The sequence below is a fragment of the Myodes glareolus genome, chromosome 4 (genome assembly GCF_982192425.1).
Source record: "Myodes glareolus chromosome 4, mMyoGla1.1, whole genome shotgun sequence".
NCBI classification, from domain to species: domain Eukaryota; kingdom Metazoa; phylum Chordata; class Mammalia; order Rodentia; family Cricetidae; genus Myodes; species Myodes glareolus.
Window position 1 is genome coordinate 110,478,071 of NC_142029.1, and position 17,154 is coordinate 110,495,224.

The window sequence follows — 17,154 nt, forward strand, 5'->3', positions numbered from 1 at the left end:
CTGTATATATTTGAAAGTAGATGTTCAAATAGTAAAGAGTAACAAGTTATCTCACTGGCATAGTCACTGTTTCTGCATGAGTTCTAGGAAACCACGGTTATATTTAAGTCATTATTCTGGCCTTCTTAGGTGAATAAGCATTGCATTTAGAGGAATTTCTTTCTGTCTTTTTCTTAAAGATTTATATATTTATGCACTTTATGTCTATAGGTGTTTTGTTTGCATGTATATTTGTGCACCAGAACAGGGTATTGGATCCCATGGGAATACAGTTATAGATGGTTGTGAGCCACCATATTGGTGCTGAGAATTGAACTCAGAACCTCTGGGAGAGAAGCCAGTGCTTTTAACTACTGAACCATCCCTCTAATCCTAAAGGAATTTCTTAAAAACATGGAGTACTTATCTTTGAATGTACAAAGCCTGACGTGTTTTTAAATGTATTTAAGACTTTATACTAATAATCTGATTATTTTATAGCCAAATGCTATGATAATTGCAGATACTAAACATTTTACTATTTAATTTTATATAAGTAGAAAAAATTCTATTAGTGACATTGTTTTTAAAGCTATTTCTTTGTTTCACACACACACACAAGATCTAAATTTGTGTTGTTTGACTGCTAGCCAGATGCTCTTTTGGCTGCTGAAGAAGAAACTAGACGACTGGAAGGACTACGGAGACAGGCAGCACAGCAGAGAGCGGAGCAGTTTGAAAGGGCACACGTGCGGGGATCGCGTGCCATGAAGAAGGTCCACTTGGCCCAAGTAAGACCTGCCATCTCCCTGGGAGCTGTTGCTGGTAGACTGGTTGGTGGCGTTGTAGAACTAATAGTGAAGGAGCTCTGCTCTAGAGTGTGGATACAGTGTTTCTTTACTGTCGCTTCTCTTGCTGGGATAAAACACCCTGAGAAAAACAACTTAAGGAAGGACAGGTTTACTTTACCTCATGGTGCAAGGTACAGTCCATCATGGAGGGCAGGTCAAGGAAGCAGGAGTTGAGGTAGCTGTCACATTACAGCACAACCAGGAAGTGAGTACCTACAGCCGCTCAACTTCCTTTCTCACACAGTCCAGCACCCAGCCAGGGAATGATGCCATCCACACTGGGCAGGTCTCTTCCCTCTCCCCTGCCCCCAGTTAATGCGTTCAAGATAATCCCCCACAGCATGCCCCAAGATCTGTCTCCCAGAGGATTCTGGATTCTGTCGTGTTGACAACATTAGCCATCACAGAAAGTCTCTGATTTGTATGATTTCATTATAATTTTCCAAAATCCTTTTCCATCCTCTTTTAAGCTCAGGTTAAATAACGCTGTTCTCATAATGTATCTTTGTTTTATACATGTATACATGTTTACTGACACATTTTCCTTTTACATTTATTCAATCCAAAAAGAGCCTGAGAAAATTAGTCAGTTTTTTTGATGTAGTAATTTTTTATTGCATTTGTGTTTATAAATTTGCATAATTAATTCATTAAGGATTTTCTGAGCAAAAGACTTACTCTGGCCCCTTTGAATGTCAATTCAAAGGTAGACTCATGTCCTTACTTATTCTTGAAACACAGTGTAAGCATGATTCATCTTCTGTACGTTTCTCTCTGCCTCTGAGTTTGACCACATTCTTGTACTTTAAACACTCGTCACCTTAGGAGAGGGTTTTTAAGTGTGTCACTGAACATTAGGTGCTTATCCTAAGGAAGTCTACTTGGATAGTTTTCATAAGTTGGAAGTGAATTATGTCTTAGTTAACTGTCTGAATTTATTCATCAAAGAAATAAACCTATAAGAAATAACAACAGAAACTGTGAGAAACAGCTATAAGTTGAACACATTCTTCCATAAAAGCAGCAGTGTTGATTGTTGATTGGCCACAGAAGTGAGCTTCCATAGCTTGCCTGAACTTACCTCTGTGTTATTTGACTGTCTTAAGCTTGCCTTAGCTCACTTTCATCATCTGTTTCCTGAGGCCTGCCTGAAGCTCATAGGAACACACATGGAGTTTAAACATTCCCTGTTATTAGGAAAAATACTAACGGAGTGATACACCATGCTCAGGTGAGCCAGAGTAATGCATTTACTGTACTAACAAGTGACAGGTGTGCTATCATTAGAAAACAGCTGTTTGGGCCACTCCCTCCTCTTCTAGACTAGTGTTTCTCACACAGGAAAAGTCACCCAAAACTGTGGCATCTCAGTGTTAATAGATTCCATTACCCTGTCTGAACCTTTGCCTAAGACCTTTTGGTCCAGGAATGTACTTACTGCTGGGTCTATTGTTTTTGTTTGTTTGTTAATTTTATTAATTTTTTTTATTTAACTCTAAATTTTTTCTGCTCCCCTCACTGCCTCTCCTCTCCTCTTCAACCCTCTCCCAAGGTCCCCATGTTCCTGATTTACTCAGGAGATCTTATCTTTTTCTACTATCCATGTAGATTAGATCTATGTATGTCTAGGTTCTCTGGGACTGTGATTTGTAGGCTGATTTTCTTTGCTTTATGTTTAAAAACCACTTATGAGTGAGTACATGTGATAATTGTCTTTCTGTGTCTGGGTTACCTCACTCAAAATGATGTTTTCTAGCTCCATCCATTTTCCTACAAAATTCAAGCTGTCATTTTTTTTCTGCTGTGTAGTACTCCATTGTGTAACTGTACCACATTTTCCTTATCCATTCTTTGGTCGAGGAATATTTAGATTGTTTCCAGGTTCTGGCTCTGACAAACAATGCTCTTATGAACATAGTTGAGCACATGTCCTTGTGGCACGATTGAGCATCCTTTGGATATATACCCAAAAGTGGTATTGCTGGGTCTTGAGGAAGGTTGTTTCCTAATTTTCTGAGAAATCGCCACACTGACATCCAAAGGGGCTGTACCAGCTTGCATTCCCACCAGCAATGCAGAAGTGTTCCCTTTACCCCACATCCTCTCCCTGCTGGGTCTATTGTAATTAGCATTTGGATTCTGTCCCCCTCTGGTTTTGTATATTTTGCTTGTAATCCCCTTGCCCTCTACTTTAGCCATACTTTTAGCTCTCTGTGTCCTTCTCTGGTTCCTTCATAGCCATACCTATATGCTGCCCTTATTTTCTTCTTCTACTTTGTCCTCTTCTGTGTGACTAAATGCTTACCCAGAAACCGAGGAGATTTCTCTGATTACCCCTTTGCCTTCTACCATCAAAATTAAATTAGCTAACTTCATTCAACTTTCGTGTTAGTAGTACTCTGCACATAAAGTGATACACAAATCCCCTTAAGTCATGGAACTCAGCGTTTGCAGTGACGGGAAGTATCATCATTAAATCTCAGTCACTTAGGACCTGAGAAGTACCGAGAGAGCTAACGATGGCACATTGCAGGATTCCTGGTAGTTAAACAGAACGTGACAAAATGGTTTTCCTTTGCCCTGAGAATGGTAGTGCCAGACACTTTTCAGACTTTATGGTCTAGGAAGCATCACCTCTCAGTGCTACCTGCTTTGCCCCATTACAGCCTAGGGTTGATACTTTCCCCTAATATTCTCAGTATGTTATCCAGCAGATATTTGTTGACTAGATAAATTGGAGAAGTATGTCATATGTGAGAACAAATGGGAGAGGAGGGGGAATTTTAGGCCTTATTCTTTATACTTTCCCCTCTCCAGTTAATATAACTATCTGAAGTTTGACTTGACTGTCATTAATCTGTTTATTCTTGAAGAACCAAGAGAGACTAATGGAAGAACTCAAACAGCTGCAAAAAGAGGACCTGGCACGTAGGAGACAGACAGTGGCACAGATGCCACCACAACTCGTTGAACTGCCATACAGACGCAGTGAGGTGAAAGAAGACTGGCAGCGAGAGCTGGAGTGCGCCTTTGAGGATATGTATAACGCAGACAGGAGTAAGGGGCTTTCAGCGGTGCTTTTACGTGTTTTGGTGGGAAATAATATTTGTAGTAATAAGCAGTGTTTATTTTGAAATGAGTTATTGTACGGAAAGGGCCTTCATGCTTTAGACTTAGGATTTTTGTAGTTAAATTCCTTTTTATCCCCATCATATTAGAAGGAAAACATGTCTCTTTGTTTCTTTATTCAGAGGTGAAAGGAAACCTGATTTTGCATCTTACACCAGAGCCTTTGCTTGACATGTCTGAGCAGCTCCAGGATGAAGAACTGGACCTTTCAATGGAACGAGAAAATCGAGGTGAAAATGAGAACTTTCAAGTGCCAGTCAATCACTAAATTAATATATTCTAGTGGAATAGGTCGTAAAAGCCCCTAAGCTGAATGTTAAAACTCACAGTAAGGAATTTTAATCATTAGCTAAGAGTTAGGAAAATCTGTTTGATTTAAGCACCAATGGTAAGGAGTGTCTGTGTATTTCTGCCATCAGGGATCAGTTCCCTACTTGGTGGAGGGAGCCATTCACACATAATACCATCTGGAGATCTTTAGGTTGTGTGAGTTACATCCTTAGTTCTGAATTTATTTGAAGGATCAGCAATTTTTAGAGTTGACCAGATTATTAGAAATCCTATTGTGTTCCACTACTGCTGGGTACTTCATGTAGCATGATGAGTTATACAGACTTTGATCTCCTATCCTTCACACCTGGCTTCAACGTTGAGCTTTCCCACTGGTTGTCCCGTATGCTTAACACTCATCCAGCACTTAGTCATCTCTAGCTTACTGAAACCTTTACTTTGTAACTTAAGTGAATGATGGGGCCAGCAAGATGTCTCAGTGGGTAAAGGCACTTGCCTCCAAGCCCCATGACCGCAATTTAATTCCTGGGATCTCCATGGTGGGGGGAGGGAACCAACTCCTGCAGGTTGTCCTCTGACCTGCACGTTCCCTTCCCCCATAAATAAACGTAACAAAGTGAATGATGGTGTCATGGTTACCAGAGGCAGATCAAACGTTTTTTTCTTTCTTTTCAGTATTGGCTTAAAGACCCAACTCTACACTATTGATCTGACCTCATTTTTCCTCTTATTTCTACGTATATTACCTTAATGTCATGCCTCTTGGGTTTACTTCTCATTCCCTGCACCCTACACTGTGAAAGTGGCTCTTTATGCTCTGACTTGGTGAATAGTGTCTTCGAGAGGACATTTTGTTGTTGTTGTTGTTGTTGTTCATTTTGTTTGTTTGTTTTTATCATTTCATCCAAGGTTTAGGGGTTTTTTTGTTTTGTTTTTTTGTTCTTTTTGGTTTTGCGAGACAACATTTCTCTGTGGAACAGCCTGACTGTCCTGGAACTCACTCTGTAGACCAAACTGGCCTTAAATTCACAGAGCTCCACCTGCCTCTGCCTCCTGGGTGCTGGGATTAAAGGTGTGTCACCTCTGCTGGCTGAGTTTAGTTGTTTTAATGGAATTTATTGTTCATATTTCTAGTTAGCCAGAATTGAAGTCTAGCATTACCTGAAGAAACACTCTGTTTCCTACTGAACCTAGTTACAATCTGGCATAAGTTGCTCGGTCTTAAGCTGGGTGTTGTGGCGCAGCTGTAGTTTCAGCTGTTGAGGAGGCTGAGCCAAGAGGACAACCAGGGGTTTGGGACTAGTCTTGGCAAAATAACAAAACTTTGTCTCTTAAACAACAAAGAGCTAGGAATTCCCATTACCATTCAAAACTAAATCCTTACTGAAAAATAATCACAAATAAAAATTGGCAATGTAACTCAGTGGTAGAGTGTCTCTCTAGCATGTGTCAGGCCCTTGGTTCCATCCCTAGTATGTACACACATACATAAAAGATGGGTGGATGGAAGGAAGAGAAGGGTTGGAGGGAGGGAGGAGGATAGATAGATGGAGAGAATTAATCTGCCTTAAAATGGGAAGGTCACAGAGTAATGATTTAACCTCAGTACATGGCTCTGTGTTTATGAAGCGCTAAGGAGCAGGATAAACTAGTGTATGGTTGTGAAGTAGAGCGCAGGGGAGTCACCTTTTGTGTTTATTGACTGGGAAGGACAAAGCCTTGTCTGTGCTGGAGGTGGTGCACAAGATAGGCACTTCTGTGACATTTGCTGCAGTGTGCTGAGCTGTTTGTTACATTTCTAACTCTACCAGAATTTTTTTAAATATGTATTACGATGTACTACTTTGCCAGTTTTCAACCTCTTTTGATATAGGAGGCCACTTGTTTGTTCCTGCCTGCTTACCCCCAAAATAACCACACAGAAACTGTATTAATTAAATCACTGTTTGACCTCTTAGCTCTAGCTTCTTATTGGCTAGCTGTTACATCTTAATTTAACACATTTCTATTAATCTGTGTATCGCCACGTGGCTGTGGCTTACCGGCAAGGTTCAGTCCAGTGTCTGTCTCTGGCAGGACTGTGTGGTTTCTCCTTGACTCCGTCTTCTTTCTCCCAGCATTCAGTTTAGTTTTCCCTGCCTAACTCTGTTCTGCCCTACTATAGGCTCAAAGCCATTTCTTTATTCATTAGCCAATGAAAGCAACATATATACAGAAGGACTTCCTGCATCTTTGTTTGGTATTCTTAAATTTTTCTTTGACTAAACCAAAGCACAGTTTGGTCCCCCATAGAGAATTTTTAGTTAGCTTATGCTATCTGTGTGGAAGGATGCTTGCAGAAATACCTTGTTTCTGATTTTTGATGAGTGAAAGGGTTACTTAAAACCACAGAAAAATTTGCACCACGTATTAGGAAGAATGATTTGAAAAGAGGTGCTTTACTTCAAGACTGTAAAGTTGTTTTTCTCTGTAGCCTGCTAAGAACTCTTGGACTATTCCCTAGCACAGAGCACAAAACCTTCCAGTGCATGACTCAAGCATTAGCCTTACTCCTAAGCTGATTAGGAGTTACGCAGTCTGTCATCACCTAGCCAGCAGAGTGAATATCCTCCTCAGAGTTAAGCTTGAAATTAGTGTATGTGTATTATGTTGTTGGAAAATGGTCTAAATTTGAATTTAAACTGAAAAAAAAATATACTTCATTGTTAAACTAAGACCAGTTAGCATTGTTGAATATATTAACCTTTAAATGCTGAAAATAAAGTTGTGCTTTTGCTTTAAGTAATTATGACAGTGATTGAGCATAAAGATAGAATCATTTGCCTAAATGTAATGGTTTAAACTTTTTTTTTTTTTTTTAGTACCCTTTACAATGAAGACCCAACAGATCCCCTCAAGAATTCTTTTTAAAAGGTTGTTAAATAAGATTCGAAGCCAAAAATCTCTCTGGACAATTAGATCCGTGTCTGAGGACGGCAGTGAACTGACTGCAAGCAGCAGTGAGACTGAGAGTAGAACACCAACCATGGAATCAGGAACCGCTGCCCTCGAGGAAAGAACACTGTCCTCCGAGCAGGAACAAGGTGCTTTTTCCAGTAGTCTGTCTGATGGCACACAAACCCTCTTTAGATTGTTTAAAAAAAAATGTTCACACCTGAGTTGGATTTTAGCACCATAGTAGAGATTGAGAGCCCTGGTTTCAAGCCTGTATCAGTGATGGGATTGGAGGGTTGGGGGGAACATGGTGGTTGTCTCATGCATGAGAAAACAAAGAATAGAGGTCAGAAGTTAAGAGACAGGCTGTGGGGCTGGAAAGATGGCTCAGAAGTTAAGAGCACTGGCTCCTCTTCCAGAGAACCTGGGTTCAATTCCCAGCACCCATGTGACAGTTCACAACTGTCTATAGCTCCAGTTCTAGGGGATCTGACACCCTCACACAGACATACATGCAGACAAAACACCAGTGCACATAAAATAAAAATAAATAAATTACAAAAAAAAGAAAGAGAGAAAAGAAGAAAGAAAAAGAAATGGGCTGGGGATGCTCAATGGTTAAGAGCACTTTGCTATTCCAGAGGACTTAGATTCAATTTCCAGCATGCACGTGGTAGCTCATAGTCTTCTGTAACTCCAGTACTAGGGTTCAGACCCTCTCTCCTGGTCTCTGAGGATACTAGACAGTTAAATGGTACACAGGCATACAGTAGGCAAAACATCCATACACACATAAAATTAAAATTTAAAGCTAAGAAACAATCCTGTTACTTAAAAGACCACAGAAGAATGCTGAAAACCTTAATGACTCTCCTGAATCACTTTGCTCATTGTGCGCACTCCTGGAAGTCAGTGAACCACATCAGTTAGTCACTTGTGATGTTTAGGCTATTGTTTTCTTGTTTCTGTGTTGTTACTGAAGTCCGTACCCACATCCTTGTTCTCCGTGTACTGTGTGTGTGTGTGTGTGTGTGAGAGAGAGAGAGAGAGAGAGAGAGAGAGAGAGTTATATGTATGGTACACCATATGCCTGGTGTGCATCACTCTCATCTGTTTTATTCAGTGCATGTGTGTGCACGCATGCACCTGACCATGTGCACCTTGTGCATGTGGAAGTAAGTCAGAAGGCGTTAGAAGTTCCCCTGGGAAGGAACAAGACTGGGAAAAAAAATGTGTAGCTCAATAAAAACAAGAAATAAAATTTAAAATGATTGGCTACCAAAAAATAAAACAAACAAAAAATATCCCCTGGAACTGGAGTTGCAGTTGGTTGTGAGCAATTATATGGGTGTTGGGAACCAAACCAGGTCCTCTGTAAGAGTGGAAGGCACTCTTAAGCAGCTGACTGTCTCCAGCCTCCCCACATCATTTGTTTTTAGTAAGAATTTTTAGAAAACTTTTAATTAAAAGGCAGACATATGTTAGTGTTTTTGGAGTGTATTATATTTCTTTACATTCCTACCAGAGATCCTTTCCTTATTTAACTCTAAAGAATGGGGGAGTGGATCTTAAATATTGGTTCCATGGGGGTCATGCAATGATTGGGGACAGACCACCAAAGTCTATTAAGCCAGAAGCAAATTTTATTCCAGGAAAAAGAAAAGAAAAACATATCTCCATGGGGCACAAAAGCTTATCAGCTAGCTATGACCACAGCCAGAAATGGGCTCATATGACTGTTGCAATGGGCTGTTTCCAAACTCCCCTTTTTATAGTAAGAAGCAAGCATTAGGCATGAACAAAAGCATTTTTACAATCTCAAGGTAAAACTCAAATACAAATTGCTTTTTTTTTACACTTTCCATTAGCAGGATTTTTCAGTTAGTGTTTATATTTAGCCCATTTTTTTCTTTCTGTCACTTTTTGATGGTGTTTACCAAAGCTTTACTTACACTCCCCTGGTACTACCAGTTTTGCGTAGCAGGGAAGGGTATGGGACAATGCACAACAAAGGTACATCTCATCATTTAAGTTAGCTCACATCAGTTGCTGGTCATGAGTGGCCAGGGGCTGTCTAAAAGCAGAGGGCCGCTTCAGCCTTGCAGACAGAGCTGTGGGTTGTAAAGCAAAGTAACTCACTGTTAATAGTTAATCCTTAAGCTGCTGACAGTCTGCTTACAACGTTATATTTCTTTATTTCTACATTCTTATTTCTGGAACCTACATTTCTATATTATTTTTCTTGGACTCTTCATTAAGTATATTTTTAGAAGTTGCTAGGATCATACTAAAAGATCTTGAATTATATATATGAGCAAATGAGAATTGTGAAGATGTGATCTGATTTCAGTTGTATTTCTTAGAGGTTATAAGTTTTTTTTTTTCTTTTTTTTGGAACATACGTCTGTATGTTTATGGAGATGTTTTGCTACCGAACTTTTGAGTGGAATGATTGTTGGATTTTATACTGCACACAAGAACCCTTGACCTACAGCCTTTACTAGGCATTCTAAACACTTATTTTTTGTTTTTCTCCTTTGTGTTTTCTTTTGCTGCCCCCATTGGTCATTGCCCCCAGAGCCCATTCCTCGGATCTGTTTTTCCTTCGTTCAGAACTCCCTAGCTCACCTCAGATTCACACTGTACAATATTATGTATTTACTGATACCTTTTAAAGTGTGTGTTTCCCAAGTCAGCCTGTGGGAGCCCTTGACTAAAGGTCAGAGAGTTCAGACCTATTCTACTCCTTCTAGGTTATATGACAAGAGGTTTGACCCAAGATGTGGCTACTGACAGGATGTTTTGACCTAGGGTGAGATTACTTGATGTTTGGGGTATTGAGAAGGTGATTACTTTGTTTGTTCTTTGTATCCTGGTAAAGAAGCCTCTTGCCTTCCCCGTCTTCTTTGGATTGGGGTGTACGAAGCTTATGAGAAATAAACACAGGTTGAATGTCAGTATTTATTAGATGCCTGCCTGACTCTATCAGTTGTCTCTAGTCTATTTATTCCTTAATCCTCACACTTTCCTCCATGCATGAAGGAATAAGCCAGACTGGACCCTGCTGTTGTCGCCCGGATGCAACATAATGGCATCAGCCTCCTTGAATTCCACTCATTATTAGATACCTTCACTTTCAGATCTGTTATCATCTTACATTTGCCCCAAATTGAATTCTAGATAACTCCCAACCTATACAGCTGCTTTTTGTCCCCTCGTCTCCCCACAAGTCTCCCACATTCCCTACCTGGTAATATGTTAATTTATTTGCTGAAGCAAAAAAGTTTATATCATTCTGGTTTTCTTATTTTATTACCTACATCCAAACCATCAGCAGTTTCAGCTAGTCCCACACTTAAAGTATGCCCAGAGTCCAGCCATTTCTCTCCACCAACCTAGTTTCGGCTGCATTCGTTTTCTAGTGCAGATTCTTGTCATGCAGCTTATCTTGTCTGCAGCTTTTGCAGCTTCCACTAGAATCTCTTCATCAAGTGACTGTGAGAACCCTGGTCAGCTCATTTTCTTCTTCTGCATCAAGCCCTACAGTGAGAGTCAGACTGTTGACAAAGGCTTCACACACACACTCTGTGGCTTTGTTCCTTCCACATCTCTTGCTGTCACTGCGCTGTAGACACTTCGTACTGTTGGTGTTAGGCCAACATTCTGTAGGTGTTTCCATGGCTGTCTCCCTTCTGCATGAGTCTACTCACCTGTTGCTTTCTCAGTGAGACTTTCTCTGCTTACTTTATATAAAATACCACCCTCTGCCTTCCCAGTAATGCGCTCATCTCTTTATAATGTCTTTCACCCTGCTTTCTCTCCATAGGTCTTACCAATAAGCAATAGACTTACTTTTCTTGTTTATCTTCTTCACAGCTAACCCATTTGTGAGAGAGGAGCTTAAAGATTTTATTCATTGCCTTGTGAATAAAAAGTACTCAGTTTTGTTGAATTTGTTGGATAGGTTAAAGCAAGATTTGATAAGTCAGATATTTCAAGCCATAAAAATAGAAGTTTCCTTTAGAGGAAGACTTGAGGGAGAAGAGAGCTTACATATGACCACCTGAGGGATTCCAACTGCAAAGCTGTAGGCGGCCAGACAAGTAGAGAGCAGTGCTGGACTCCCGGTAAAAGGAATTCTGCTGTTGAATCTGTAGTTACATTTGAAAATGCCACCACGGGGCCTGGAGAGAGAGCTCAGCAGTTAAAAGCACTGCCTGCCCTTCCAGAGGTCATGAGTTTCAATTCCCAGCCACCACATGGTGACTCACAACTATCTGTTATGAGATCTGGTGCTCTCTTCTGACGTGCAGGCATACTGCAGACAGAACACTATACATGATAAATCAATAAGTCCTTAAAAGAAAGAAAGGAAGAAAATGCTGCCACATGAGTAGTCGTTATCCCCTTCCAGCTGACCATGCGTCTTGTCTGTGGGTCTTTCCGTGTCTTGAGTGACCCTAAGAGTGTGTGTGTGTGGAGGGGGGGATTGTTCTGTTTCCCTTTGTTTCCCTTCACAGGACCTTCATATCTATTGATGTGTGGCTATGTCTGTTCGTCCTCTCATATGACCTCCTTCCTCACTTTTCAGTGACTGCTTAGAGACTGTTTTCTCAGGGAAATCACACCTGCCCCACTAATCTATTGTCTTTATGGTGTTTTATGATATAGCCTGTTTTCTTTACACAGTTCCTGTTTTAACTCCCTGCATTTTTATGAGAAGGTTGTATGGTATTTCTGCCCCATCTTTCAGCCTTCAGACCTCTGTGAGGTCTTGTGTCAGTCAGCACAGTATCACTTGTCACCTCTGTGCAGGTAGCGGGCTACCCTGGTATGATGGAATCCACATCATAGTTATCCTAGGAAAGGCACCTCTTTAGTCTTTGATTTTTCTTGTAATGTTTGGCTTAGGTTGGGAGGTTAATGTATATAACTACCAAAAAATGACCGAGCCTTCACTGAGGGTCCACTTTCTGTGGACTAAGATAGAATGGTTGATCTGATTTAAATGCAGGTTTCTGTTATTTTGTTCCCTTTAAGCTTAACATCATCATACTAACAGTGGTATCTGTTACAGTCATGGACAGTGATAAGCTGACAATTGAATCTGGACCGCTGAGTAGTGAAGACAAGCCATTTTTCTGCCAAGCAGATGCTGGAAAGGAACAAGGTATTTCTGTCATATCCTCAAATTAAGCTAGCTTGGCTTCTCACATCTTTTTCGTAGTAAAGAAGGGTACTGCAGGGGAGTCATCTTTAGGAATTACTGAAGCTAATTTTTGTTCGGTGATCCTCCTAGCAGTTGCTGCATTTCCACCTGTCACAGCTGTGACACAGTGCTCAGCACTACTTCATCCTCAGGAAGAAGCAGTCAGAATTCGAATGTCAGCAAGGCACAAACAGGTCAGCAGGCCCTGGAATTACAGTTTTGTTTAACCTATGCAATTCTTCCTAATCTCTGATTCTTTGATAGTGTCTTTTTAATCTGACATAAGCATTTGGCTGATAGGATGCATTTGGTTTCTGCTTACACTCATTTGCCCCCTAGGTGTCTGCTGTGTGCTTCTTTTCCCTTTCTCTAGGTTCTCTCTTAATTCCCTTCGCAGTGCCAATGGCAGATTTAAGACTACTTACTTCATGGATAAGAGGTCCTTTTGGTGATGACATGTATTTATTCTTAATGCAATGTATGTGACCTTTTCTCTCGAGAGTCTCTTGTTAGAACAATGTGTTCTTGTTATCTAGATAATGGAAATAGAGGAGCAGAAGCAGAAGCAGTTGGAATTACTTGAACAAATTGAGCAACAGAAGTTAAGGTTAGAAACCGATTGTTTTCGGGCTCAACTGGAAGAAGAAGAAAATAGAAAGAAAACTCAACAGCCTGAGGTAGGAGGCCAGAAAGTAGCAGTCGTGGTGTTGAGGTTCCACCTGCTTTATGAATGTTTTTATCAGTGTGTGTGCTGTGCCATAGAGATGTGACCAGGTTTACTAGTAAGGTGTGTGCTGAGCTTTTTGGACTTACCTGTCATTGTAGAAAACATTAAAGTGCTTTATTTCTTTATTTTTAGGTTTGCTCTGCTCCAGTGTCACATGCTATGATTTCTGATGAAGACTGTCACAGGCAGATGATTCGTAACTATCAACATCAGCTTTTACAACAAAACAGGTGTGGACTGGGCTACATCTTTGGGATTTATTATTTGTTTTATATAAGTATCTAGTTGGAATTCTGTTAGAAATTGCCATAGTGTTTTTTTCAAGGGCGGTGAGTATATATTTTTCTGTGGTAAATATGGCCATTTTTAGATTGCTACCTACAAGGTTTAATGTGTAAATATTTGAGAATGTGAGGGTTCTTTTTAAAAAAAAAAAATTAGTAATATTTGTTTTTATATTTGTTTTTGATAGGTTACACAGGCAGTCTGTTGAAACTGCTAGGAAACGATTACTTGAATACCAAACTGTATTAAAGGAAAGATACCCATCCTTGTCACCCACATCACTGATACCTGATTCTGTTATATCAGGACCAGCACAGGAATCCCAAAAGTGTGCTGCTGCAGCAGATCACTGGGTTCCATGCCAGAGACTGAAGCTGAGTCCCAACAAATATCAACCTGTGCAATCCTCACAGATCCCCGCATTAGATCAAAGTCATATTCAGGCAGTAAGACAAGGTCACTTTCCACAGAGGCAAGGAGAAACAGGTACATCAGAGATGTTAGCCAAGCAGTCTGTCGGGTCACAGAAACACCTGCAGCAATTCTCTCAGGCAGAAGCACATCAGAGAGACTATAAATTTGTCCCTAAAGATTCTCATGCACCTTCAAGAACTTTGTCTTACGATAGGCCACAAACATTACTGGATACTGAAGAAGTTTCTAAACCACTGAGGGCGACAACTTGCCAAACTTTAGATTCCAAACATATATCATCAGAGGATAGTGAAAATATATCTTCTAAGCCAACTGAACCATCTTCATTTCTCCCACTGGTACCTGAACGTTCTTTTACTAGTCTCCCAGTTAAACATGAATCTGGAAAAGTTCAAGAACCCTTTACAACCATAAGCAAAAGTACAGTTTCCGTAAACCAGTCTGTAATCAGTCAAACGCATGATCAGCCTTTGTCATCTTCAGGCACTATCAAAGCCCAGCATATTAACTTCAAGTTTCCCCAGGAACATTTAGAACCACAGAAGGAAGGTCTTCAAGCGAGACAAGAGGCTCAGGAAAAGCTTGCTTATTGCACACAGAAAGAACTGGAAAAGCAGGCTGGTCTTCCAGTATTCCCCTCATCATCATCTGGAGATTTATTTTCTTCACTGCCGTCTGCCTCAGCTGAATCAGGAAAAATTCAGGCGTCTTCAGCAGAAAGTGAGGCCACTGTTTCCTCAGGCAGTGTGGACAGGCTTTGGGGTTTTTCACAGCCTGCCTCGTCACAGCAAACTAATTTGGAATTTCTCCAAGAACAGATCAGTGTTCAGAAGGATAACCTTCAGGCTAGGCGGGAAGCCCAGGAAGTTTTGCTGGCACATAAACAGAGTAAACTGGAGGAAATTGTACATTCTGAGGAGACCAGGCCCTCTGGGCCACATCACATGACTGAGAAGTCATTTAGTTCACTAACGTTGACTGATAGACAGCCTAGAAAAATCCAGGAACAGCCTTTACCTACGAACAAGAAAGGGCTTCTCCCAAGCCAGTCTGAAATCTCAAGATCTCAGGATGGGTCTTCAAGTTTTATACAGCAGATCCCACCTATACACAGTAGTTTAAAGTTGCTTCAAGAACGGCTAGCTACACAGAGGGATGCAATTCAGGCTAGAGATGAAGGGCAAGAGGAATTACTTTTACATAGGGAAAGAAGTTTGGGAGACACTGTGTCTGGACCAGTAAAGTCACTCTCCTCAGTGGTTACTCAGCATTCAGATGCTTCTCGTGTAGTTTCAGAAGTTGGGCCTAAGAGGTCCCAGGAACTATATTCATTTGAGAAGGAGAATATAGTTCCTGCTAGTCATTTGATCACCCCAGCACTTCAGGAGGAGACTCGTGGCTTTCCACACCACAGACAAGAACATTTTACAACACTCCAGGAACAGTTAGACTTTCAGAGGGTTATACTTGGTGCTAGAAAAGAAGCTCAGGAATATGCATACAAAGAAAATGAGTTAGAAAAAGGACTTCGTTGTCAACAAACTGGCACCTTGTCTTCTTCATCCCAGGGAGCTGAATGGGAAAGATTCCAGGAGTTTATGTCAGTCAAGAGTGACAGTACAGAGCCCTTAAGCCTTAAAATTCTAGGATTTCAGGAAAGACTGGTTAGATTTTCACAACATACATTTCCTATGCAAAATAATTTGGAGGAACACCACGGATGGGAATTCATAGAAAAAGAGAGTTTTCAGTTTAGTCCTCAAACTCGAGAAAATTCATCTCAACAGACAGGTCTTTCTTCCTTCATGCCCTCGTCATGTGTGTCCTTGCCTTCTGCTGACTCTGCTACAACACAGAGTGACAGTAAAGTAACATCAAGCCACCTGCAGATACCAGAATTGCAGGATAGACTTTGGAAGATATCCCAACTTATCCAGCCTCAACAAGACAGCTTGAAGGCCCTTCAAGAACAGTTAGCTACACAGAGGGAAGCCATCATCCAATGTAGACAAGAAGCTCATGAAGAAATACGAAGAGAGTGGAAGGAAGGAGTGTTCCCAGAGCAGGTTGGTCCATCTCCCCTGATACCTCAGCATTCTCTTGCTTCATTCACTCTTTCTGGCTTTGAAAGAACACAAGAACTTTGCTCAAGCACCAGTGAAGATGCAGTATCTTCCAGCTCGTCTGATATGCTGGCTTTGCCTGGCAGGGCATTGGGTTTGTCACATACTGCTTTATCTCAGCAGAGCAATCTGACCGCACACCCAGAACACCTCCATGCACAAACACATTCCTTTCATTCTATGGAGAAAGCCCAGGAAGAGTTGATGTTTCCCAAACCATGTAAATTTGCAGAGATGTCTGGTGAACATTTTATCCATCCTCATCACGGTGACTTGGAGGCACTTCAACAGCAGTTAGATGTGCAAAGGAAAGCCATTAGATCTGACCAGGAAATACAAGAGGAACTGCTTTTGCAGAGGTTGAATACATTGGACCAAAGGGTAGCTTGTAAACAGATTAGCTCCTCTTCATTTTCAGAACAGATAACACTACCTATTGCCAACTCTGAAGGGACCCTACAGTCTTTCCCAAACAAAAGAGATGACCCTGAAATGCCCAGCTCCCATGGTGAGCTACCTCAGCAGAATAACCTGACCATGCAGTTGGACTTAGAAATGGTATCTCATAAAGACCTGCTTTTACACAAACAAAACAGCCAGGATAAAAGTGGCTCTCCTGAGCATGCCATCCCTGCTTTGTTTCTCACCAAGGAAATAGAGCACCCATTCATTCCATTACCTTTTGCAGAAGCTAAATCTGAAAGCATTTGTGAGGCATATTTACCTAAAAAGGAGCTTGCAGCTCCTTCTAGGGAGGCTGTGACCCCAAGAGCGCAGAACATACTTTTGAGTTACTCCCAGCCTGTCTTAACTCAGCAAGACAACATGACTCTTCAGAAGCAGCTGCATCTACAAAGAGAAGCTCTGCATTGTAGACAAAAAGCCCAAGAGGAATTAGTTGTGCAGAGACAGACAGCCTTGAAGCAGCAAATTGAAAAACACAAAGAGACTTTGAAAGAGTTCTTGAATATCAATCAGGTATGGTCTGAATTTAAAACTTGAGCATTACACAAAGATGTTTAAACCTGATTCCATTTTAATCCTAAACTATTGTCCTTTTGGTTATTGGGAGTATGGAAATTAAAACAAAAATTTATCTATTTCATAGGGTCATTTTAAATAGTCACCATTAAAGAATATCCATCTTCATTTTTGAGTTTTGTTGCAGTAGATTCTTTCCTGACCACGGAT

The 17,154-nt window shown here is 40.8% G+C and overlaps 1 protein-coding gene across 9 annotated transcripts in view; it reads left to right on the top strand.

Annotated features, from left to right (window-relative positions):
* Cep295 (centrosomal protein 295) overlaps window positions 1-17,154 on the top strand; it is a 41,365-nt gene that overhangs the window by 12,904 nt on the left and 11,307 nt on the right. For 5 of the 9 annotated variants that reach the window (XM_048433834.3, XM_048433857.3, XM_087905865.1 and 2 more), the window contains exons 7-15: window positions 630-770; window positions 3,704-3,887; window positions 4,082-4,189; window positions 7,112-7,333; window positions 12,262-12,354; window positions 12,484-12,587; window positions 12,930-13,070; window positions 13,253-13,350; window positions 13,593-16,941. In XM_048433834.3, the coding sequence (XP_048289791.3) occupies window positions 630-770; window positions 3,704-3,887; window positions 4,082-4,189; window positions 7,112-7,333; window positions 12,262-12,354; window positions 12,484-12,587; window positions 12,930-13,070; window positions 13,253-13,350; window positions 13,593-16,941 (4,440 nt within the window). The remainder of the gene's footprint in view (window positions 1-629; window positions 771-3,703; window positions 3,888-4,081; window positions 4,190-7,111; window positions 7,334-12,261; window positions 12,355-12,483; window positions 12,588-12,929; window positions 13,071-13,252; window positions 13,351-13,592; window positions 16,942-17,154) is intronic. The other 4 variants (XM_087905866.1, XM_087905867.1, XM_087905868.1 and 1 more) reach the window with 3 other exon arrangements.